Source organism: Giraffa tippelskirchi, chromosome 3, assembly GCF_054371585.1.
Source record: "Giraffa tippelskirchi isolate mGirTip1 chromosome 3, T2T-mGirTip1v1.2.pri, whole genome shotgun sequence".
Lineage (NCBI taxonomy): Eukaryota > Metazoa > Chordata > Mammalia > Artiodactyla > Giraffidae > Giraffa > Giraffa tippelskirchi.
Window position 1 is genome coordinate 168,561,302 of NC_137277.1, and position 27,056 is coordinate 168,588,357.

General features: G+C 43.0%; 1 protein-coding gene across 1 annotated transcript; it reads left to right on the forward strand.

Annotated features, from left to right (window-relative positions):
• Positions 1–19,658: 19,658 nt before the first annotated feature.
• On the forward strand, positions 19,659–22,984 carry KCNE4 (potassium voltage-gated channel subfamily E regulatory subunit 4). The gene is made up of 2 exons (XM_081579466.1): positions 19,659–19,745; positions 20,296–22,984. Exon 2 carries the CDS (start codon positions 20,322–20,324, stop codon positions 20,826–20,828), a length of 507 nt encoding a protein of 168 aa, XP_081435592.1. The 5' UTR covers positions 19,659–19,745; positions 20,296–20,321; the 3' UTR covers positions 20,829–22,984.
• Positions 22,985–27,056: the final 4,072 nt, after the last annotated feature.

Sequence of the window (27,056 nt, forward strand, 5' to 3'; positions counted from 1 at the left end):
GGCTGAATTTGGGGGTCTGCCACCCAATAGCTTTGTGAACATAGGTTCTCTTTGCCTCAATTTTCTCATCTGTAAGATGGATCATTGTAAGGCTTAACTAAGTTGGTTCATAAAAAGCACTTAGCCCATATGCTTAACACTTAGCACATGCTTAACACTTAGTACAAGATGACCCTATCCAACCTTATCTATCTTCTGTCTCTCAATTTTTATCTCTATTTCCTCTGTCATTTATCTGTTATCATCATCTATTATCATCTACCTATCTAATCTATTTATCCTCTTCTATCTCTATTATATATATAAAACATTAATATATTATGTAAAATACATGCAATATATAGATCAATAGACAGTGAGAGAGAGACTGGAAAGTGAGAAAGGAGTAGCTTATTTTAATTTTTTTAAAAATTACCTTACAATATTGTGATGGTTTCTGCCTTACGTGAACAGGAAACGGCCACAGGTATACATATGTCCTCTCCCTCTTGATACCATGCCCCCCACCCTGTACCAGTTCTTTTAAAGTAAGGTTGACTTTTTCTTTTTCAGTTATGAAATATTTTGGGCATACAAAAAGACACGGTAATTTAGCAGACATATATGCATTCACAATCTAGCATAAGAAGCAGAACCGTGCAAGGTCAACTGAAGTCACCTTCATACTCTTAAAATCTATGTTCCTTTCTTTCCTCTCTCCTTTCTCCTCCCCAGAAGAAACCACCAGCCTGACTCCTGTGCAGTTTTTATACTTTTATTATTTTGTCCTTATCCACCAACAACTTACATGCATTTAAACTTTAGATAAATGATACAAGGTATGTATCTATCTACCATTTTCTCTCCATGTCTAATATTATATTTCTGAGATTTATGTGTTGATATGTGTATCTCGAGTGTATTCATTTTAACTGCTGTGTAGTATTCCACGTGTTTTCCTTCTTTCCCCTGTCGGGTAGACTTTCTTTCTCCAGCCTCTGCCTGCCATACTTTACTCTAGCTATCCTTTTCTTAAATTTCTCCCCTCATGTCCCACCCAAGGAGATGCTGTGTTGGCAAAAGTGAGCAGGAAAATTCATTTTTGTCTTATTGCTGACCTGTGAGGACACTCTTTGTGCTGATCTCTGTGATGGATACACGATATTTTGGTATGGTTTAAAAACATCATTAACCTGTCAGGTATAAAAACATTTTACTAAATAAAAAAAACACATTCTACTAAACAACATTTTGGAAAATAAATTCACCCCTGGAGTAGGTCTGGAATGTCTATTGTATACATTGTATCATAATAAAAAGCAATGTTTAAATAGCCTTCTCAAAATGCTCTTCTTTGCTGGGACAAACTCTTATAAATGTTCTACTATTTCCCTCTCTCCTCTTTTCTTGGAAGAAACAATGTTGATAGGAGTTACTCGCATAGTGTTCCTTTATGATCTTTTAAACATTTTCCATTTTATACATATGAAAATACATGATGTTTGTATGGAACTTCCCTGGTGGTGCATTGGTGAAGAATCCACCTTCCAGTGCCAGGGACCTGGGTTCAATCCCTGGTCAGGGAACTAAGATCCCACATGTTGAGGGACAATTAAGCCCATGTGCCACAACTAAAGAAGCCAGTGCAGCCAAATATATATATGCATGTATACATATATGATGTATGTATATGTTATAATTTAAAAGAACATAATCAACATTCTTAAATTTATGTGTTTTAGTCACTCAGTTGTGTCTGACTCTTTGCGACCCCATGGACTGTAGCCCACCAGGCTCCTTTGTCCATGGAATTCTCCAAGCAAGAACACTGGAGTGGGTTGCCATTCCCTTCTCCATCATAAAGCTATATGTCAACCTTAAAACTCAAATGTCATAATAACTTATATCACCTATAGGCTTCACTGGATCTGAAGACATCATTTAAAGTATTTCTTAGCCCTAGTTTTGAGTGTACTTTGGTGAGGCTATGAAGTATCAGGGAGCAGGTGAAGAAGGAACCATTTTTCTTTGCTTGGCATTGTAATTGCAGGAGGCTGGACGTGAGCAGTTAGTGATGCTGGAAATTTAGATTTCTGAAGATATATCTGGAAATGTGTGAGTTCATCTCCTTTGGTGGGGCCTTAGTTTTCTTGCCTGTAAATAGGAAAGACAGGATTAGATAAACTCTTAAGTTCCCTTCCATCTATTTAGTAAAGGGCTTCCCTGGTGGCTTAGATGGTAAAAAAGCCGCCTGCCATGTAGGAGATCTGTTCAATCCCTGGGTTGGGAAGATCACCTGGAAAAGGGAATGGCTATCCACCCCAGTATTCTTGCTTGGAGAATTCCGTGGACAGAGGAGCCTGGTGGGCTACAGTCCATGGGGTTGCAAAGAGCTGGACACAACTGAGCAGCTAGCACTTTCACTTTTCACATGCTTCTGTTAGGTCTCTATGGCTCCACTAAGGTAGTACTGGTCTGCAGAAAAACCCCTCTCAGCAGCTGCGGGCTGAAAGCCTCACTTGCCTGCTATGTCCAGTTATAGAACCGTCCTTCCTTGGGTTCTCTTTGAGGGGGTGACAGAAATCCACTGTTTTCCCTTAGCATTCCAGGGACTTGTGTCTTTCTTTCCTGAGAATGAATCATGGAATCAGAGAGCTGGATTTCATCCAAACCTCAAATCAATCCAAGTCATTCATTGTCTTTGAACTCAGCTTTTTAACTTTTTTTTTTCTTCTTCCTAGTATCTAGTTACTGAGTCAAGTTTATGACCCCTTTCAGACTACAAGGAAGTTTAAGAAGGGGAAGAGAGCTTTGGTGGGGGTGGGCAAGGATGAATGTTGACTTAAATATTTGTTGACTATGATGCTGAAGATGAAGGAAAGTATTCTAAGACAGTCACAAGGGGGAACGCAATGACTAATGGTCAGAGACTCCAGGGATGCAGATTTGGGCTGATTTTTACAAGAACTTTTTGACAACCAGCCATTTTATGAGGAAGCTGTTTGTCTAGAAAGGTGTCAGATATTGAGTAATTGATTAGGTCAATACACACATAAGATAACTATAGTTGGGCCGTGGGCTGGGTTCTATGTGGGAAACAAACATGATGAAAATATGTCATTCCCACAGTCAGGAACTTATAGCCTGGTAGACAGGTTCTGCTTTGCAAAATAGTGGGTTGGACACAAAGTTTGTTTTGTTTTTCCAGATGATCTTAGAGAAAAACCTGAATAGACTTCTTGGCCAATCCAGTAGAGACTCCTCTGCAGAGCCGTAAGTCAGCCATAAGCAAAGCTCTTTGCACAATAGAGATGAAGGTGGCTCCTCAGGCTAAAGAAAGAGGAGACTTGGTTATGGGATGGTCCGAGGCCTTGGCACATGAATTAGCCCTTGAAGGTAGAGAGAAGGTGATGATGAGGCAGTGGAGACAGTATCTGAGTGAACAGTTTGGGAAGCAGGGAAATGGCAGGTCAGAGGCCCATTACTATTAATATTTGCTTTCTGCACAACACAAGGCAGGTTCCATCAGTATGCTTTTGGGCATTTGCACCCAAAGGGAACACAACCATTTCTTTTCCACATAAGCTTGTCCTTCCAACTTCTCTCTTCACTCAAGCTAGCAAACTTTCCTATTTGCTTTCACCTCCTTCCTGCCTTTCCATGTCTATTGTTATGCCCCAGGGTGCCCCAGCCGGGCCTCAAGGTAAACTGATGGATGGCTCCTCCCACTCCTGCACATCACCAAGTACCAGGTATACAGTGGCTGTTGGCGGAGGTGTAGTTTGTGGAACCCTTGTTGACTGGCTGAGTAATTCAGAAAAAAACGTTCTTGGGGAGCAGGTGGCAATTACTCCCTCCCTAAATGGCCTTCAAGGTGCCAGTGACATCTGGAAGCAGAGAGTGGTGCTCTGCCTCAAGCAAAGGGTAGCCCGCATCTGAGTTGCTGTGGTGTGGGGTTGCCTTCCGTGTCTCTCAAGGTCCTCGAGCCAGCATCCACAAGACAGCATCCTCTTCAAAGGGGCTTGGTTCTCCTAAGATGATGGCCATGGCCCCAGAGTAGAAGAGAGGGTGACCTGAAGTTCAGGCATTCAGAACCTAGTCCCTTAGTTTCCCAAAGTATCAATTTCCTGAGGTGTCCCCATCCTCTCTAAGTCTAAACACTGCAGGATGCAGTCTCATCTTAGGGGAAGTTTACCTTCCATGCCCTAAAGGAATGCGCTCATACTACACTTGCCCACTTTAGGGGGTAAAATGAAACAGATGGTGGGAAGGAAATGAGTGCTGGTGCCCTGAGGATGATTTCAGAGGAAAAGCATAGCAAAGTGCAGTTTGATCTGCCTGGGGTACAACCCCATCAAATCATTCACATCCAGCTCCTCCTTTGTCTTTTTGTGTGTACTCAGTTGCTAAGTTGTGTCCTATTCTCTGCAACCCCATGGACTGTAGCCTGCTGGGCTCCTCTGTCCATGGGATTTCCCAGGAAAGAATATTGGAGTGAATTGCCATTTCCTTCTCCAAGGGATCTTCCCAACACAGGGATCAATCCTGTGTCTCCTGTGTCACCAGCAATGGCAGTTGGATTCTTTACCACAGAGCCACCTGGCTGAAGTCACTAAAGTTCTCTTCCCAGGAGTAAAGCAATAGACTTTCATTCTTTATTTTTCTCTTCTATTCCTTGCTGGTCTGGGTCACACTCCTTGGCCACTGAATTAATTTATCAGAAACATCCCAGCCCTTGCCAGCTCCAACATGACTCCTGGACCGTTCCCACTAGGTTTTCTAGCTGCCCATGCTCTAAGGGCATTTGGATCTCTGATGGTTGAGGAGCTAAGGAAGTATTCTTTTTTACTTCTCATGGTCGCTTGGCTGACTGGGTGCTGTGGTTTGTTGCTGCTGCCCAGCATTGAAGAGAGTACCACTAGCCCTGGGAAATAGATCAAAATTCAAAATTTGAAGTCCTGTTTCTTCTGAATGCGTATTGCTTTCACATCATCATAAAGCTGAAAAATTATAAGATGAACTACTATAAGATGGCAACCCTCTGTACTAGGAAAAGAAAGATGCAGGGGAGTTTTTGGTTCTTCGGGATCATATTGTTCACAGGCATGGAGCTCAGTTTTGTTATATTTGTCACCAGGCCCTGACTCATTTTATGGCTGACTAGCAGCATTTGTTGTTGTTGTTCAGTCACTAAGTCATGTTGGACTCTTTGTGACCCGATGGACTATAGCATGACCAGCTCCTCTGTCCTTCACTATATCTTGGAGTTTGCTCAGATTCATGTCCATTGAATTAGTGATGGTATCTAATCATCTCATCCTCTGTCATCCCCTTCTCCTCCTGCCTTCAATCTTCCCCAGCATCAGGGTCTTTTCCAATGAGCCAGTTCTTCCCATCAGGTGGCCAAAGTATTGGAGCTTCAGTTTCAGCATCAGTCCTTCCAATGAATATTCAGAACTGATTTCCTTTAGGATTGACCGGTTTGATCTCCCTGGTGTCCAAGGGACTCTCAAGAGTCTTCTCCAACACCATAGTTCAAAAGCATCAATTCTTTGGTGCTCAGTCTTCTTTATGGTCCAACTCTCACATCCATATAGGACTACTGGAAAAAGCATAGCTTTGACTATACAGACCTTTGTTGGCAAAGCAGCATATGAAGACATAAACTTGAGAATCTCATGCAGCTTGATTTGTAGTAGCACAGTGCATAGCATAGGGAGAACTACTAGCTACCTGATCCCTGGCAAGTTCCTTAACCTCTTTCTGCTCTGCTTTCTTCATTTGTCAAAGGATAGAATAATAGCACTTCTTCTAGCAGTGTGAGAGGGACAGGAAAATATCAACAACAATAAGAGCCGTGTCAACAATATCAATATTTATTGAGTAGTTACTACATGCTGGGCACTGTACTAGGTTTTCTTCATGTATTAACTCTCAATCCATATAAAAATCCTATGCAATAGATACTACTATTATGTGTCTACTTCCTCCAGAAGGAGGTTGAGGTAGTTCTCAACAAAGAAGTTGAGGAACTTGATCAAGCAAAGTGACAGAGCTAGCAACTGGTAGAACTGAGATTTGAACCCAGGCAGTCTGGCTGCCAGATCCTAAGCTCTGACCATAATGTTATTCATACTGCATACAAAATGCTAGGCAGAAGTGGTATCAGTGAAAATGGCAGAGTGAAATTCTCTGAAATTCTCTCCCTCATGAAAAGCAACAAGAAAACTGGCAAAAATGGTCAGAATTGACTTTTTTAGAAGTCAAAACTAGCTAAAGGCTTGCAGCAATCTGGGAAGTGTATGTTCAAGAAAAAATGGATGAATCTTAGAACAGCAAGGGGCTTCCCAGGTAGCTCAGACGGTAAAGAATCTGCCTTCCAAGGAGGAGACATATGTTCAATCCCTGGGTAGGGAAGATCCCTCGGAGAAGAAAATGGTAACCCACTCCAGTATTCTTGCCTGGGAAATCCCATAGGCAGAGGAGTCTGGCAGGCTACAGTCCATGGGGTCTCAAAGAATCGGACAGAGCTTAGTGACTAAACAGCAACAGTAGCAGCAAAACAGCAAGCTTGATGGTGTTAAGTTGCCTTTCCCCATCATCTTCTTCAGCAGTGCAATAGCTTTAAAAATTAACAGCTTGAAAATCAAGTCGCACTGAATTCTAGTAGTCTGGCAGCCACCAGAAGGAGCAATTGAGTGAAATGAGCATCAAAATTCCAGTGAGAAACTACTTCACAACTACTAGGTTTGTTATAATCAAGCACAGAAAAATAACAAGTGTTAATGAGGATGTAAAGCAACTGGAACCCTCAAAAATTGTTGGTAGGGATAGAAAGCTGGGTAGCTTCAGTGGAAAACAGCTTAGAGGTTCTTCAAAAAGTTAAACATAGAATTTCTACATGATTCAGTAATTCCATCCCTAGGTATATACCCAAAAGAATAGAAAACATATGTTCAAACAAAAGCCTATCCATAAATACTTACAGTAACATTATTCATAGTAGACATAGAGTGGAAATAACCCAAATATCCATCTATTGATGAAGCGATGAGCAACTTGTGGTATATCTGTACAGTGGAATATTATTCAGCTGTGAAAGAAAGAAGTACTGATATATGTTATAACAAGGATGAATCTTGAAGACGTTATGCTAAGTGAAAGAAGTCAGTGACAAAGAACTACACACTGTGAGATTCTATTTCTATGAGATTCTATGAAATGTTCAGAATAGGCGAATTCATGGAGAAAGAAAGAGGACTAGTCATTGTGGGGATTAGGAATGGGGTGACTGGTACTGGGTATGAAGTTTGTTTTTGATGAAAATGTTCTGAAATTAGATAGTCATGATGGTTGAACAACATTATGAATAAGTTAAAAATCATGAAATCGTACACTTTAAAAAGAATTTTATGGGGTGGAAATGTCAATTAAAAAAAAAGGCACACTGCCCTGGTTGAGACTAATAGTAGTAGGTAAGTTATGAAGTGCTTAGTAGATGCCAGACAATGTGCAAAGTGCTTATACATGATCTAATTTAGTCCTTATTTGTGCTCAGTGGTTTCTGACTCTGACCCTATGGACTGTCACATTCCAGGCTTCTCTGTCCATGGGACTTCCCAGGTAAGAATACTGGAGTGGGTTGTCATTTCCTCCTCCAGGGGATCTTCCCCACCTAGGGATCAAACCGTGTCTCTTATATCTCCTGCATTGGCATGTGGATTCTCTACCAATTATGCCATCTTGGGAAGCCCTTAATTTATTCCTTACAGAAACTTAACCAAGGCACAGATGAGTTAAATAAATTGCCTAGGTCCATGCAGATGGTGAGTAGCAGGAAGTGGGACTCAAGTGCAAGCATCTGATTCTGGAAACTGCGTTTTTATGCTGCTCTTCTCCCCATTCCTTGCTGCTACAGTGACTATTATTTTTCATTGTATGCCTAGGTGGCTTGGATAATCTAACCAATCTTTTCTTAAGACTGATGCAAGGGGTAAAATTTGCCCTCCTACTCCTAAGGAGAAACTTAACTCTTTACACCAGAAATGAAGGCATCGAGTACAGTTTCAAATGAGCCTCAGATATTTTTTCCTATTGAAAAAAATAAAAAGGAGTTTCTTTCCCAGGAGACTTGCATCAAGGGCCTGGCCTTCTGGGGGTTGGGCTTGTGTTGCTGGTCAAACTGTCATAGCAAGGCTGAACTTGACTGCTCTCACGCTAGGCAATCGCTGGAGGCCTGAGGAGCGCCATGGCGATCCAGCACTCTGCGATCCCAGCCCCATGTCTGCAATGCTGGGAGCTGGAGTGTGATTTCACTGTAAACAAGTGTTTGGTCCTGTTCAGAGAGGAAGTCAGCATTATTCAGCCAAGAAACTAGGACCTGACAAAGCCCAATGCCAGCCACTGTTGTGTAACACTCTTTATTTTGACTTACTTCTTTGCAATAAATCACTTTTTTGTTGTCACTTTGATCATTTAATTTTATGAAACATGTATTGGTTAAGGTTGCAGGACATATGTATTTATTTGACTAAATGAATCAGTGAATAAATAAATGAACAGATATAGGCCAAATGAATATATCATTAATCTGGGTTATGCACAGTGGAGCGTGGGGCCAGGACCGTGACATGGGTTTGGGTGAAGTGTCCGGGGCTATTAAGCTGAGACATCTGTCTCTGAGTCTACTCACCTTATCACATGATTTCTTCACTCCCCAGGACTCCCCTGGCAGGATGGGGCTACATTCTCCTCTCCTCATGCTCACTGTTCATCGTGGATAAACTTTTCAGATGCTGCTTCCTGCTTATGCACAGAAGTGAAGTATTTGTTGAGCTCAGAAGGAAGGCTTCTGTCTCAGCCGTCCAGTGTCCAGGCCTTCTTTCTTCTTGGTCACTTGTGGAAAGACGTGTGCTACTCTTCCCAGTTGTTACTGTGTGTGAAAAGCTAGCTTTGGTATGTTTGGGTCCCAGCTGTGACCAGATAGGCAAAACCTGCCTGCCTGCCATCATTGGGTGAGCTCTCCTTGATGAGCTGGGTGGACCCCTGACTGCTCGTATAGTCATGGCTGTGGCAGAATATCAAGAATATTCTTCATGGCCTTGGGTTGCCTGGTGCACTAGACTCCAGTTTCATCTCTTCATTTAATTTTTTAAACCTTACTGAGGAATAATTGACAAATATAATCGTATACTAGAGGAGGAAATGGCAACACACTCCTGTATTCTTGCCTGGAGAATTCCATGGACAGAGGAGCCTGGCAACCTACAGACCATGGGTTGCAAAGAGTTGGACAGGACTGAACACGTCTTCCCTGCTGGCTCAGTCGGTGAGTCTTCTTGCAATTTGGAGACCCGGGTTTGATGCTTGGGTCAGGAAGCTCCCCTACAAGAGGGGATGGCAACCCACTCCAGTATTTTTGCCTAGAGAATTCCATGGACAGAGGAGCCTGGTGGGCTACAGTCCATGGGATTGCAGAGTCGGACACAACAAGTGAGTAACACCTGAGCATGTGCACACACACACATGATTGTATACATTTAAAGTGTACAAGGTGATAATTTGATACAAATATACACATTTAGGGGCTTCCCTGGTGGCTCAGATGGTAAAGCATCTGCCTACAATGCGGAATATCCGGATTCAATATCTGGGTTGGGAAGATCCCCAGGAGAAGGGAATGGCAACCCACTCCAGTACTCTTGCCTGGAAAATCCCATGGACAGAGGAGCCTAGTAGGCTATAGTCCATGTGGTTGAAAAGAAACAGACATGACTGAGTGACTTCACTTTCACTTTCACTTTCATACACATTAGAGCAAGGTAAGTAACACATCTGGTAGCTCAGCTGGTAAAGAATCCACCTGCAGTGCAGGAGACCTGGGTTCGATCCTTGGATTGGGAAGATCCCCTGGAGAAGAGAACGGCTATCCACTCCAGTATTCTGGCCTGGAGAATTCCATGGACAGAGTAACCTGGCAGGCTATAGTCCATAGGGGTCACAAAGAGTCGGACACGGCTGAGCAACTTTTATCACATCACTTTACAGTTTTATCACCTCACGTAAGTAACATAGTTAACTTTGTGTGTGTGTGGTGAAAATGCCTAAGATCTACTCTCAGCCACTTTTAAGTATACAGTACTATTTTATTAACTAGAGTCCACCTTTCAGTTTTTATTGGATTCTTTGTTATCTTCTGATAGTCTGGTACTTGGAAGGTGTAAGAATATAGATTGGAATATTACTCAACCGAAGGAATGATATTGGGTCATTTGCAGAGACATGGATGGACCTAGAGTCTGTGATACAGAGTGAAGTAAGTCAGAAAGAGAGAAACAAATATCATATTTACTGTTTATATATACATATATATATATATGTATATATATGGAATCTATGGTACTGATGAACCTATTTGCAGGGCAGGAATAGAAATGCAGGCATAGAGAACAATGGATGGACACAGAGGTGGGGTGGGCTGAATAGGAAAATTAAGACTGACATATATATACTAGTCGGACACGACTGAGATGACTTAGCAGTAGCAGTAGCAGTAGCAGTAGCAGTGTAATAGTAGCTAGTGGAAACCTGCTGTTTAGCACAGGGAGCTCATCTCAGTGTTCTGTGGTGATCTGAATAGAACAGATGGTCAGGGAGGGAGGTCTTTGAGGGGAGGGATACATATTTACATATAGCTGATTCAGTTCATTGTACAGCAGAAACTAACACAGCCTTGTAATACAACTAAACCCCGATTTAAAAAAAAACAACAACAAAATCTTTTAAGGGCTTCAAAACCTTTCTTTTAAAGAATGTCAGCTTTGCCCTCCTCAACTGAAATCCCCAAAGCCCTTTATTAGCACCCTTTTTCCCTCATGTTCTGAAGCCTGTCCTGACCTCTTTATTAGCCGGGGTCAGAGGAAGTGACCAACAAGCCCTGCGTAGTATGTGTCCCAGGAAAGGAGTACGTGCCTGGCGAGGTTTCAACAGGAGGCAGGCTGGTCCCTCCCTGCTCTGCTATGTCCTGTCGTGTGAGCAGGAAGAGTTACTTACCTTTTTTGGGTCCCACTCTCCACGTTTATAAAATTCTGCTCATAGTGCCCTATTGGGCTCTTGTGCAAATTAAATAAGAAAGTCTGTGAAGAGTACTTAGCACTTTCTTTCTGTTATTCACTCAGCAACTATTTCTGGAAGGTCTACTGTGGTCCAAGTACCCTTCTAGGTGCTGAGAATAAAACAGTGAACAGCCACTTATGGTTCTTCAACTGAAATTTGAGATAGATAATGCCAGGGAGCTCCCCAAATAGGATCTTTCTGCATTTTTCTAACGTTGTTTAATATTTATGATAAATGAACTCATGCTAGTTCCAGGCACAGATCCAAGCGTTTTGCACAAGAAATCTTATGATAAACAAGCAGGACCTGCAGGATGTCGTCATAAACGAGCCTTTATGTTGAGTCCCACAGCTTCTTCAGACTCCTCCTCTAGGACCAGTTTCTCCCCTGCCCTGTGATGGAACTCGGGGGCCAGATCCCACAACTCTTCGGGTCACGCTTAGGTAATAAAAATCCCCTAGCTGCTCGAGTTTCTCCAGACAACCTCAGTTCAGTAATTAAAGCCTTATTCCCACATCATGGTCAAAATTCCTCAAGGTCATTTAGAGTTGAAGCTTCTTTTGCTACACCCTGTCCCCCCTCAACGGTCCCCCTCACCCCCTGGGCCTTGGGCAGACTGGGAGCCATTGGTGGGCAGGGCTCTGACCTCTGACCCTATACCAGGCACTTCTTTTGGATGTGGGGAACACACCTCCTGCCTCAGCCTCTGTGCCGCCATCTTGGGCAGGCACTAGCCATATGTCCAGGCTGTGTGCTCCCTCCTGTGTGCACACACGTGGGGGAAACCCTCCTAAATCTTCCTCCTGATGAACTCCAAAAGCATGGGCTTCCCTAACTCAGGAACCTCTCTCCAGAGCACGGGCCAAACATAGTCCCCTTCTGATTTTTCCAGGTGTGGGAATGACCCAGGTCCTCTGTGTCGAGCAGGTTGAAGGCTGTAGGGAACACTTAGACGTACTCTCTGTCTGTCTCTTCTTTCACTGACTCCAGTTCCAGTGCATAGTGCAAAAACTCATGAGGTAGCGCATGGTCTAGTGGTTAGAACCAAAAGACTCTGGGTTCAAAATCTCAGCCCTGGGTTCTGATGTCAGTTCTGCCACGTGCCAGCTGTGTGATGCTGGGCAAATCCACTCCAGTCACTCTGTGCCTCAGTTTCTTGATCTGTATAATAGGGATGATGAGAAAGCCCATCGCCTAAAAGTTTTAGGAAGATTAAATAAGATACAATTTGTAAAGTCCTTAGAGCAGTTTCTCAGACATTTTGGGCAAGTTTGTGTTAAATAAATATCAGGTGGGGAAAAAAGTCTGAACACTAAATAGCAAAGGCACATTAATGGTAAATTTACCAGACACTCTTGACTTTTAGGTGTTCTGGGTTCTTTCATCTCAATCTCTTTCGGGTGAGGTTCAAACAGGACTGCTTACAGCCTCAAGACCCTCAGGCATAGCTGGTATTTGAGGAGAGTCTGAAGTTGTTTTTTTTTTTTTTTTTAAAGCATTGTATTATAATTTTATTTATTTATGACTGTGCTGGGTCTTTGTTGCTGCACAGGCTTTTCTCTAGTTTTGGTGGGCGGGGGCTACTCTCTAGTTGCAGAGTGTGGGGTCTAGGGCACTCAGGCTTTGGTAGTTGTGATGCGTGGGCTCAGCAGTTGCAGTTCCCGGGCTCTAGAGACCAGACTCAGTAGTCGTGGTGCACAGACTTACTTGCTCCATATTGCATGTGGGATCTTCCCAGACCAGGAATCGAAACTGTGTCTCCAGCATTGGCCGGCAAATTCTTTACCACCAGGTCACCAGGAAGCCCTGGAGGTCTTCTCAAATACTAGAAGATACCCAATCCTGTTTTACTCCAAGTGCTAGAAATGCTAGAAAGTATGCGTCCAGGGAGGGTGACTCAGGGCATTAGAAGGAATGACCATAGCAAGATTTCCCAGACAGAGTTTTTCAGAAAGGGTTTTTGGGAAAAGCAAAATGAGGGTGGGCTCTGAGGGTTTCATTCTGTAACACTTCACCAGCCCTGCAGCCCTGTTATCTCACATCTTGTTCTGCTCTGTTCGTTACTGTCCACTCAGGATGGGGACAGCCACATGGATTATGGGACATTTTTGAGTATCTTAAGACAATTAATTATCCTACTCTTGACATGCCTAAGGGGGCTAAAACTGAAACACAGAGAAATTATGCAACTGAGCTAGTCACGTAGCACGGGTGGGGCTGAACTGGGTCAGATCTCTGGACTCCAGACTTAGGTTTAATCTGATGAGATCCACCACTGGGCTACTATCCCAGCACGGAGTTTGTTTAGTCACAGAAGCTGCTAACATGATTTCAGAGATGTGTGGTCAGGGACCCCTGGGTCATCTGGTGAAAATGACGTTACCAGGAAATTTAAAAACTCAGAGCTCTGGAGAAAGTTGTGTGTGAGGATGATGTTGGGAAAAAAAATCAAAACAAGACTAGAAATTATAGTATATATAAACAAAAGGGAAATTATTTCACTATGGAAAATAGGGATATAGGATAAAGGTATTTTTAGCTCAATGATAACTTCCAGAACATGCCAAGGTTAGTGTAGCCTCACAGAATTGGAGGAAACATTTTATCATTGCATGTTTGCATTTAATTTTGAGTATCTGGCCATCTAAGAAATCTGGCCATCTGGCCATTTAAGGAATTCACTTAAAAAAATGTTTCTAATTGAAGGATAATTGCTTTACAATATTGTGTTGGCTTCTGCTATACATCAACATGAATCATTCATAGGTATACATATGTCCCCTTCCTCTTGATACTACCTCCCACCTCCCACCCCTTCCCACCCCTCTAGGTTGTTATAGAGCCCCAGTTTGAGTTTCCTGAGTCATACGGCAAATCCCCATTGGCTATCTATTTTACATATGATAGTGTATGTGTTTCCATGCTACTCTCTCCATTCATCCCAGCCTCTCCTTCCCCTAATGCTTGTGTCCATGAGTCTGTTCTCTATGTTTATGTCTCCACTGCTGCCCTACAAATAGGTTCATCAATACCATCTTTCTAGATTCAATATATATGTGCTAATATGACATTTGTTTTTCTCTTTCTGACTTACTTACTTCTATATAACAGATTCTAGGTTCATCCACCTCATTATAACTGACTCATATGCATTCCTTTTTATGGCTGAGTAATATTCCATTGTATATATGTATCACAGCCTCTTTATGCATTCTTTTGTCGATGGACATCTAGGTTGCTTCCGTGTCCTAGCTATTGTAAATACTGCTGCAGTGAACACTGGGGTACATGTGTCTTTTTCAGTTATGGTTTCCTCAGGATATAGGCCTAGTAGTAGGATTGCTGGGCCATATGATAGTTTTATTCCCAGTTTTTTAAAGGAATCTCCACACTGTATTCCACAATGGTTGTATCAATTTACATTCCCACCAACAGCGCAAGAAGGTTCCCTTTTCTCCACACCCTCTCCAGCATTTACTATTTGTGAATTTTTTGATAGTGGCCATTCTGACCAGTGTGAGGTGATGTTTCATTGTAGCTTTGATTTGTATTTCTCTAGTAATGAGTGATGTCAAACATCTTTTCATGTGTTTATTAGCCATCTACATGCCTTCTTTGGAGAAATGTCTGTTTAGGTCTTTTGCCCACTTTTTGATTGGGTTGTTTGTTTTCCTGGTATTGAGCTGTATGCTGCTGCTGCTGCTAAGTCACTTCAGTCGTGTCCGACTCTGTGTGACCCCATAGACGGCAGCCCAGCAGGCTCCCCTGTCCCTGGGATTCTCCAGGCAAGAACACTGGAGTGGGTTGCCATTTCCTTCTCCAAAGTGAAAAGTGAAAGTGAAGTCACTCAGTCGTGTCCGACTCCTAGTGACCCCATGGACTGCAGCCTACCAGGCTCCTCTGCCGAACTGCTTGTATATTTTGGAAATTAATCCTTTGTCTGTTGTTTCATTTGCTGTTATTTCTCTCATTCTAAGGATTGTCTTTTCACCTTGTTTATAGCTTCCTTTGCTGTGCAAAAGCTTTTAAGTTTAATTAGTTTCCACTTGGTTATTTTTGTTTTCATTTCCATTACTCTGGGAGGTAGGTCATAGAGGATCTTGCTGTGATTTATATCATACAGTGTTCTGCCTATGTTTTCATCTCAGAGTTTCATAGTTTCTGGTCTTACATTTAGGTAGGTCTTTAATCCATTTTGAGTTTATCTTTGTGTATGGTGTTAGGAACTGTTCTAATTTTATTCTTTTACATGTAGCTGTCCAATTCTCCCAGTGCCACTTGTTGAAGAAACTATCTTACCCTCACTGTTTATTCTGCCTTCTTTGTCAAAAGTAAGGTGCCCGTAGGTGCATGGGTTTATCGCTGGGCTTTCTATCTTGTTCCATTGGTCTATATTTCTGTTTTTGTGCCAGTAGCATACTGTCTTGATGACTGTAGCTTTGTAGTATAGTCTGAAGTTAGGAAGATTGATTCCTCCAGCTCCATTCTTCTTTCTCAAGATTGCTTTGGCTAATCAGACTCCTTTGTGTTTCCACATGAATTGTGAAATTTTTTGTTCTATTTCTGTGAAAAATACCATTGGTAATTTGATAGGGATTGCACTGAATCTGAGGAATTCACTTTTTAAAAAGTTTTATGAAGACTCAAAAGGAGTTGAAAAAATATCTTTCTTTGATTTTCTACTCTTTCTCAGTTCTTCTCTTGGTTCCCAATGAGCGAAGCAAAGAAGAGTAGCAAGAGAAGGGGTTCTATAATTGTGGAGATCTGGGTTCAAATCCTGATTCTAATACTTTTATATATATAATTATATATATTATAATGTATATTTATATTGTTATTATGTTATAATATATAAATTAATATATATTAATATATTATATAATATAGTATAATATTATATAATATTATATAATATATTATATTAATAATAAATAAATAAAATAGTATGTTAAATAAATATATTTAACAAATAAATAAATATATTATCAATATATAAATAAATATAATAATAATAATAAATAATAAATAAATTGTGTAATATATTATATTATATATAATATAATAATATATATTATATATTATATACACAAAGTATTATATATATATAATTTATTTGTTTTGGCTGTGATGGGTCTTCATTGCTGCACAGGATTTTCTCTAGTTGTGGCAAGTGGAGGCTACTGTCTACTTATGGTATGAAGTCCTCCCATTGCTGCGACTTGTCCTGGTGCAGAGAACTGGCTCTACTGTGCATGGACTTCAGTAGTTGTGGCTCAAGGGCTCTAGAGCCCAGGCACAGTAGTTGTGGTGCATGGGCCTTGTTGCTCCACAACACGTGGGATCTTCCTGGACCAGAGGTTGAACCTTTGTCTCCTACATTGGCAGGCAGATTCTTTACCACTGAGCCTCCAGGGAAACTCTCTGACTCTACTCCTAATGAGGTGGTCCTGAGCAATTTACTTAGTGTCTCTGGCCTTTAGTTTCCTTATTTACGGAACAGTTATGGTGACACTTACTACACAGGGTTGAAGTAAGTAAAGTGTCTCCCAATGCCTGGTTCACAACAGACACTCAGCTAGGGATGGGCTGCAGTGTATCTTAGACTCATGAAAAATCCCAGTTCAAAATGGATTTATCAAAGGAGTACAGCACCGATGCAATGATAGATCCAAAAAATAGACTAAAGAACTCAGAAGTAGACCAACTAAATGGTTAATTAATTTTTGACAAAAGTCCCAATATAATTCAATGGGAAAAGGGTGGTGTTTTCAACCAGTGGTGCTGGAGCAGTTGGACATCCATATAAAAAAAAGAAACTTTGATTCATACCTTGCATCATGTCCAAAAATTAACTTGAAATGGATCATAAATCTAAATGTAAGAGCTAAAACTTTAAACTTTGAGGAGAAAAACAGGAGAAAATCTTTGTGACCTTGGGTTATACCAATTTTTTTTTTGAAAACAAAAAGCACAAGTATTATAAGTTGGACTCATCAGTATTAAGAAATGTTTGCTATTCAAAAAGACACTGCTAAGAAAACCGGAAGCCACAGACTAGGAGAAAATATTTGCAAAATGGATTTGTTTCTAAAATATTGCTGTCTTCTTGATACTGTGGTATAAAGTAGATGTAATCAATAATTCTTGTGTCCTCCCCTTCCTCTCCCTGATAGAGTGCATTTTCTATACGTTTTCCCTTCCTCCCTTACTGTTTATGTCATTATTTATAGCCATAATTCTCATAATATTGTTATGAGTGAGGGCTGGAGAGAAGACTGAAACTTATGTTATGTGGTTTCAAGTGCTTCATCTAAATTCCATTCTTGGCGGGAGAGAAGAGAGCAATGATGAAAAATACAGAGACAAGCATGTGTCCATTTGGAAGCAACCTGAAGGCGTTGGTAACCCTCTCAACAATGACAACAAAAAGCACAGACTGAGCATATGGCACTAACGGCTGTGGTTGCATCATTTCATTTCACTGTAGGAGAAACATATGCAAGAGTCATCCTGGGGTCCCAGAAGAAGCTGGGCCACCAAGCAGGCCTCCAGGAGAAATTCATCTGGGTCATTCCTTCCTGACACCTGCAATGGATTTTGTTCTTCCCGTGTCTCTGGATTGCTTTATCCTTTGGACGTCATTCTAGATTCATCCATGTCTTTTCTTGGTTTTACCATTTTGGGACTGTTGGCTTGATTTTGAAGATTTATCGTGTTTGAAACTGCAGGCTCTGTTTGGCCTGCTAGCACCAGACTTCGTACTTCCTTGCTGTGTAAATCTGGTAACCCTCCCCCCAGTTGCCTCTCTGTGTCTTAAAGCTTCCAGTTTGCAGTGTTTGGCCATCCCTGGGTGATTACTTATCTCATACATAAGCATCACTACTGGCATTAACAATCAACAGGCACCACTCTTATGGTTCTCTCTTGTTCTCGTGTCCCTGGCAAACCACTGTAAGCATAGTTGAAGGAGAAAGCCTTCAGGTACTTATGACAAGTACAGGTTGAGGAGGCCATGTCTGCTTGGCCAAGGAAGCTGCGGAGCTTTTGAAGTAGATGTAACTGTGAAGATGTCCTTATGGGGGTGAGCCAAGTTCCTGTGTATGGAAGATCTTGGAGTTGGAATGGTCAGCCTGTTGATACCTGAGAGTCAGCTGAAGACTTATGGGTGAGCACAGATCAAACCACAGGGTGAGTAGACCAGTGGGGAAAACAGAGCATGTGCTCATCGTTCTGCTCTTTCCACAGGTGTCCAAATAGAATTAGAGCCAAGCATTAACCCAGTGGCAGCAGTGAAAGTCCCGGTGCCTGGGCTATATATATATATATATAACCGCTGCAGCAGAGGGAAGGTACCATGTTCCCTTTCAGCTTCAATTTAACAACAGCAGGACCACAAGAGATGTTTTCTCTAGAGTTGATTCCCCACAATAGTCTGGTTGCAATTCACAGGCTGCAGAACAATGGAGGTGGGGGGAGAGGGGAGGGTGCAGAGCATCCCTTTGGGTTTATTTCAATTTAGGATGAGAGCCTCTCAGAATAAGTAAGCATCCAGGGGAGAGGAAGGACAGACACCAAAGTCTTCAATTCCTTTGGCAATTTTGATCTCTGTGACCATTTTAACCGAGGGTCTGCTAGGTTTCAAAAGCTTGAACTGTGCTCAGTTGCTCATCAGAAGAATTCCTGCTCCTCCCCTGACCTGCTCCTTTCTTGATAGCAAAGTGATGTGTGAATGGTCTCTGTGTGACGCTCTGGAGGAGCAGTTATGTGCCCTAGAACCGGAGAAAAATTTGTCCACAGTAAGTATCTTGCACTGTAAACTATTTCCACTTCACATAGACTGTTGAAAAGCATCTGGAAGATACATATCCATTACTGTTAAAAAAATAGATTTATGAGTGTTATGAGATTATGATGCAGAAGACAGAATCTCTCAGTGTTTTTAAAGTGCTAACCCACACTCACCAGCCTTAAGTCTTAGAGTGATCAAGCTTACAGGGACTCAAAAGCTCTCACAGTTCATATAATTTTACCTATGGAAGCCCCCAACGTCCAACAATTTTACAGTTCAGGAATCTGAGGTGCGGAAAGGCTCGGGGAAGATTTATTACATTTGCATAGTCAGTGGGAGAGCTGAAACTTAAGCCCTGGTTCCTTGATAGTAAATCCTGCACTTGCCTCTAACTGTCTTTTATCTAAATTAGGGTATTTGACTGTCTGTCTTTGAAAACCTGTATAGACATCACAGTTATTTCCCAAGAGGGAGATGAAGCATGAACTAATTTTCAATGACAGTGAATTTGGGGGAAACAGTTCCAACTGGGCACATTCTTTCCTCCTTTTTCATGGCCACCTGAAAACTTTGGCTGGGTGCTGGGGGGGTGGGACGCAGTTCCCACTTCCCAGTCTTTTTCTTTTCACAGCTGCAAAGTTCAGTGAGTTGAACTGCCGTGCTGTGAGTTCACTGTTCACTCTGCCACGACCAACCTCTGTTGTAAATTTTCCTCCCAGAACACGTGACGATGCATTTCTTGACTATATATCCCAAGAGCAGCGGCAGAATCGTCAGAGCGCTGAGCACCACACGCAGGAAGAAGGCTCTCGGACTTGACGATTTAGGAATTCAGGACTTGGGACAAATTTGCCAGCTTTTGGTAAGTCAGCAATGCCACTTTGCTTCAGAAACATAAGAAAGTCTACTCCCAGCAATTTGTAGATGCAGTTTTCTCTTCCTTTCCTTTTATCTAAGGCAGTTTTGTCTTGAATTAAAAATAGGTTGACGTTTGGCAGCGAAATGTAAACTTTCTTTTTATTTGCTCCATCAGCTCAAAAAGTTTTCCAGGGATTCAGACGTTATTTCTTTTCTCTCTGCACTCCTGTCTTAAGGGATTTTTTTTGCTTTTAAAATGATAGAAGCAAAGCTTTTCACATGTTCACTTTATGAAATGAAAATTTGATGGAAGTGGACATGTGAAAAAAAATGAAAGTCTTCTTTTCATTTCCTCCCACCTCCCGGTGCCTGTTCCTCCTGCACCCTAGTCCGTCACAGCTGACCCCTGTTAACCGCTAGGAGGGACTTAGAGTTACTTCTCCAGGCAGCAGCTGTAAGCTTTTCTGATCCTGTAGTTCCACAAACCTGGTGCTGCCCTCCTTCCTGTAACTGCGGTCGGGCGGGAGAGTCCTAACCTGCAGCTTTCTCCCCAGCTCGTGGCTGTGTCATCTGAGCTTCAATGCTGAAGATGGAGCCTCTGAACAGCACCGACGCCGGCATCGCAGCCCCCAGCTCCCCCCTCGAGTCCCCCATGTCCGGCAGCGGCCACGGCAACGAGTACTTCTACGTTCTGGTGGTCATGTCCTTCTACGGCATTTTCTTGATTGGGATCACACTGGGCTACATGAAATCCAAGAGGCGGGAAAAGAAAGCCAGCCTCCTGCTGCTGTACAGGGACGAGGAGCGGCTCTGGGGGGAGGCCATGAAGCCGCTGGCCACGCTGTCCGGCCTGAGGTCGGTGCAGGCGCCCACGATGCTGAATGTGCTGCAGGAGAGTGTGGCGCCCGCCCTGTCCTGCACCCTCTGCTCCATGGAGGGTGACAGCGTGAGCTCCGAGTCCTCCTCGCCCGATGTGCACCTTACCATCCAGGAGGAGGGGGCAGATGATGAGCTGGGAGAGACTTCTGAGACCCCCCTCAACGAAAGCAGCGAAGGGTCCTCAGAGAACATTCATCAGAATTCCTAGCACCCCTAGGACCTTTGGAGGTGACCCTATGAACCAGCACCCTTAGAGCGAGGAAGGACACTTTCCGGATCGGGTTTCACTTTTGCAGGGCAACTGCCACTTCCAAGGGACCCGCGGCAATCCCCTGAATGGGGGGTGGGGTGGGGTGGTGGTGGTGGTGGCGGGGGTCAAGGCTCAGACGCGGCCAGCCGCAGCCTGGAGTCTGCCGCAGCCTGGAGTCCGTCGCACGCCTGTGGTGTAGACCTGCACCTGAAACAGGCCTGAGGACACGCGGTGTGTACCTTTCCTTGGGGCCTGGCAGGCGGGGTTCCCCTGCGGAACTCAGCAGGCCTGTGGTGTAGACCTGCACCTGAAACAGGCCTGAGGACACGCGGTGTGTACCTTTCCTTGGGGCCTGGCAGGCGGGGTTCCCCTGCGGAACTCAGCAGGTGGGATGTCCTTGCGATTGTACTCTCAGGGGATGCCCCGGGTAACTCCTGCAGCATCTGCCTACTCCCAGAGCTGCCAAAGGCTTAGGGCTTCCCAAGGGACTAGTTTCGGTTTGCTAATTTGCCCAGAGCTTTGTTCTTTTAGATCTGATTAGCTGTAAGAGCCTCTAATGTGAACCTGTGGCATTAGTTCACGGCAGGTTACAGAGCTTCTTTTAGGGGGTCTTTCTGGATAGAGCAGGGGGATATTTGTTGGAGGGGGACTTTTGATGGGAGGAAGCTGGAGATCTCTACCTGGTCTATTTGCCTACTGTAAGGAGAAAACCAGGCAACTTTTAAACCGGTCAACATGAGCTGAGATGATAAGAATAATCTGCTACTTGACCCTTTGTCTAACCTGCGACCTTGAACTCTGACCTGGGACCATCCAGCATCATGTTCTGGCCTGACTTTTTTTTTTTGAAGGGTTTCCCCAGAATCTAACCCGCATTACAAATGGCTGTGCAGGGAATCTTCCTGATCGGTCCAGAAGGGGTGATGGTGGGGTTGAACCAAGCCAAACTGTTAGCTCCGCTGCTGCTTTTTATTCCCAGCCCGGTTTTATGAGCTGGGAGAAAATATACTGTGGGCCTCCAGGACATGGCATTTGGTCAGGTAACTGAGACTTAGAAGAGCATACTCTGGTGAGATTGTGCAGAGTTGGGGGTCCTCTGTTTGTGAATCCCAAGCCCAGACTCTGATATGCTGTGTGGTCCTGGGCATGTCATCCACAGACTTACTGCCTTCCTGTGACTCCTGATCATCTAGATCCCCAGGGGGCTGGGAGGATGTCTTTAGATTTTCAGACTCTGTGATGAATCCTACATGGCCTGGTGTGAGGAAGATTGGACAGAATATTTCCTTGCTGGCCAGTACTCTGTGAAAGGATCTGCTTACTTAAAGGAGCAGTTGGAGACTGGGAACACATGTAACTGGGAGATCCACAGCGGCTCACCCACCATCCCCTGCTGTCACTTTCCCAGCAGTGAATCCAAGAGGCAGATCCCATACTTTACTCCGCCTAGTTGTCTGGGTAGGGGATTGTTAACACTCCAGTTCAGGGAATGAGACATCTAAGAGAAAAGGCTCAGGAATGCTTGCTAATGTCTCCCTGTATTCCTGTGGTCAGTCACTTTGCAGTAGACTCTTTGAGCCCTCGAAGACAAGGCGGAAGAGAAACACACCAAAAGGTCAAATTTAATTCTAGTAAAAACACAAAACTTTTTTTTTTAAAACAAACACAATCTCCCTGGACTGGAGACAGCAGTAACTACTGTTCCCATGGAAGGGTTAACAGTGTAGGGACTGGTTTATCAGTTTGCCTTAACATAGTGCTAGAGGAAATTTATGTTTGGGGGGAAAAAGGGCCCTCCGTTCACTTTAAAATTCAGAGTGTGGATTTACTCCAAAGGGGGCTGTTTAAGGTGAAAGAAGCCAAGTTGAGTTTGGCCCCTTGCCTGGAATCACTTGAATTCTGAAACTTTACTGCGACGGACATGTGCGCTGTCACATTTTCCATTGCTTAATCCTGAAGTTTGGTGCAAGTCTATCTGCGCCTATTAAAAAGTGATGTATATACTTCCTTCTTATTCTATTAAGTTGTATAAAATTGTCTTCTGTATTTAACAGTTTGTAATTTTCACGATATTTTTTTTAATTTAAATAAAAAAACACATTTTCCCTATGGAAGTTACGAGTTCTGTCTTTGATTCTTCAATATAACTCCTAGTTTTTAAGACATCCCAGATGCGTTTTTTCAAGCCATCTCTGAATCCGGGTTGTCTTTCAAGTCAGACTCACACGAAAGCATATCTTATTTCTGCCTAAATCATAGAATGAGCAGGGCTGGGATTTTCCTTCCTTTGAAGGAAAGCTTTTCCATACTTTGCAGTGAATAAGAAGCAGGCTGCACGTGGGTCTTACATCCACTTCTGTTTTTAAATTTGGTGGTCACGGGGCCTTGGAACTTGAACATGGAATGACATAGTGACTGTTGCGAAGATGTTACTCCAAACCTGGTTGCAAGAAAACCTTTGATTTACACGTTGGCTGGACGAATATCCACACATGGCTGCAACAGCAGAGACAAATGGGCAGGGAGCTGCTGTATATAGATGTTGTATATACATTCATATGGACACATACATAATGGGGACGGAGATTTTTATATATACACAAACTTAAGAACATACCCAAGCACACAGGCCGTGAGTTGGGGTTGGTCCTCCCTCCTCTCCCAGTCCCCCCCCCCCCCCATAAAGACTGATTGTCTAATTTCCTCCTCTGGGCCCCTTGCTCTAGCTCTGGTCCACAGGTTGAGCATAGCCAGCCTGTCTCCCTTAAATTTGTATTTACACAGTCAGAAACACTAAAGAAAAATTACCCAAACCAGTGACCTGTCTTAAATTATGCAGATGGTGGAGGAAGGCCTGACTTTTCTGTTTCTCTGTTTTGTGCAAGGTGTTTGGCTTTTCTGTTTGAAGTAAATGCTTCCCTTAGGTTCACAAATAACTGTCTCCTTAAAGGATTTATCTGGCCAAGGTACAGGGGAGCCTGGATCCTTGTCAAAGTACAACAAGCGTCTCAGTCCACCTGCGGGTACTTTGACAATGTAAGATGAGAAGATTATTTTAAAAGACAAGGAAGCACTTCAGTTGATTCCAGCTTAATGTCATTCTTGGGGAGGAAACAGTTAAGGAAAGAAGTTTTTACTGTGGGCGGAAGAAGAGGGAATTCTAAACTCTAATTGTCCTAAAAATATGTGGAGTACACTGTGTCGTTTTAATGGAATATTTGTTTTCTTTAAAAAAAAAAACAAAAAAAACTTCTAAGCAGAACCTAAGACCCACGGGGTTTAGTCTGTGTGGATTTACTCATGCATGTGAGAAACTGAGAAGGGAATTTGGCCCCGTGCACCTAGGATATTAGAACCATATTTTAAATCACTTAAATGTTAGGGATGAGGTAAATGGATCGTCTTGCTTGTTCCATGCTGTTCTAATTACACCTTTGTACGTCAAAGTCAGACAGGGATGCTGCAGAGAAAAAAGATTTCTTCCATGGGCAGAATCACGGGATCAAAACTACCGGGAAAGGCTGAAGCTGGGCCAAGGAGTGAGTGCTCTTGGCCTGTGATTCTGGTTGGAAAGTCGATCCCATGGTACATTTCAGAGCTGCAATTGGAGGGTTTTGTGGTCAGGCATGCACTTTCAGGGCTCAGCTGAAGAAGGGTCATTTATCATCCTGTAAAATGCTGCTCTGACCCTAGACATTGTGGAACGGACAGAACACGGAGCTTACAATGCAACGAATACCCTAGGTTTAGAGCATGCATTTGCTGGATCGTCTCTTTCAGGATTTAGGCACCTTGTGGAGGAAATCACAGGCAGCATAATGGGTCATAGAGCAGGAGGTGGAGCCTAAGGTTGGAGGGAGGCACCACAGCTGATTGACCAGGATGGTGGCTCAGGCACGGGCTGGACCACAGGATGCAGGGTGGAAGTAGAGGTTCCGAAGAGGCTGCCCTGTTGCTCTGGGAAAGGTATCCATCCTCTCTGACCTAGAGGCTCTGTATTTCACTGTGAGGGTACGCAGGCCTTTCTCTTTGGGGAGCTGCTACTGAGAAGAATGGTGAAGCATCCTACTGAACAAACCGAAAGCGGCATGAAACTTAAACCAAAAAAAAAAAAAAAAAAAGGCAGCTCCAGGCGTCTGCTTTTTAAAATATATCCTGGGCATACATCTGCACATGAAGTTGCTAAAACCTCCTCTTCTGTGCACGGTTTCCTCAGGAGACAGCAATGTTCAGGGAAAGGACATATTTTGCCAAAGGAGAAGGGTCATAAGAGAGAAAAAGCACTGTTCAATTCTGCCTTTCCTCGTCTCTGAAATGTTTCCTCCCACAGGAAGGAACAGTTTGGGATGTGAGCTGTTACCATGGAGATAACCAGCCAAGGTCACTTGTTTGAAGGAGCCCATGGCCCCACGACACTGAATCATTACAGAGACTTTAGGAAGCTGGGATTTGGTTCTTGATTCAGATGACCGAGCCTTGAGCCCACAGCAGCCTACGTTCATAGCTTGGAGGACAGGACACAGGGAGAACACATATGCTCACTGCACACACACACACATACACATACATACACACACACACACATGCGCACAACACTCCATACAACCCCATCTTTCTTCTCCTTGCACTTCCTGTGCTCCATTCGATATGGGGCAAGATTACTTACAATGTAAGTAATATTTTCTTACATTGATTTGTTTTTTTGCTAAGAAACATTATCAAAGAATCTTTGTAAAATCTTCAAAGATCAATATACAATCAATATTATACAATATCACATCAATACCTACACTTACTTTTTTTCTGTCCTTAATGGTTTTTCGCTCCCTGTTCCGAGATGGTGTATAACATCTTCTCGCTTTTCTTAGTCAATTCCAGCTGTTATAACAAAGCACCGTATTCTGGGTGGCTGAGAGCAGAGATTTATTTCTCACAGTTCTGGAGGCGACAGCATGGGTGCACTCTGGTGAGGATCCCCTTCCGTTTTCAGGTGGCTCACTTCTCACTGTGTCCTCATGTGGCAGAAGGAGAGCCAGCTAGCTCCGTGGCCCCTTCTAAGAGCACTAATCTCATTCATGAGTGCTCTACCCTTTTGACCTAGCGACCTTCAAAGCCCCATCGCCAAATTCTATCACACTGGGGATCGGATTCAACATATAACTGTTGAAAGTGAAAGTCACTCAGTCATGTCTGACTCTTTGCGACCTCATGGATTATACAGTCCATGGAATTCTCCAGGCCAGAATACTGGAGTGGGTAGCCTATTCCTTCTCCAGGGGATCTTCCCAACCCAGGAATTGAACCAGGGTCTTCTGCATTGCAGGTGGATTCTTTACCAGCTGAGCTACATGGGAAGCCCTATGACTATTGAGGGGACATAAATATTCAGTCCATAACATCTCTTCTCCTAACCTCCCATCTTGTTACCCCCTTCACTTCTTTCCATTACACAAAAAAGAACAACAGCAAAAAAAAATCCAGTAACCACAATGTGTAATAAGCTTTTATGACATGCCAAGCATATACTTCACCTGGTTGTTACAATCCTATGCTTTAAGCTTCTACTTTCTTCTAGGTACTTCACCAAGTGCTGGGGAAAATGTATTAGTAACACCCACTCAACCCCCAGAGAGGTCATAGTCTCCATGTAGATGAATTTGCAATGGACTATTACTTAGTCATAAAAAGGAATGAAATTGTGCCATTTGCAGAGATGCAGATGGAGTTAGAGACTGTCATACAGAGTGAAGTAAGTAAAAAAGAGAAAAGCAAATGTCGTATATTAATGCATGTATGTGGAATCTAGAAAAGTGGTACAAATGAACCTATTTGCAAAGCAGAAATAGAGGCATAGACATAGAGAACAAACATGTGGACACCAAGGGGGAAGGAGGGTGGGATGAGTTGGAAGATTGGGATGGCATATATACACTATTATGTATTAAATAACTAACTAATGAGAACTGACTGTATAGCACAGGGAAATCTATTCAGTGCTCTATGGTGACCTAAATGGAAAGGAAATCCCCCCAAAAGGGGATATATGTATATGTATAGCTGATTTGCTTTGTTGTACAGCAGAAAATAATACAACATTACAAAGCAACTATACTCCAATAAAATAAAATAAAAAAACCACATCTCTGCTTCTGGTTAATCTATAACATTAGTTGAGGATTTCTGTGT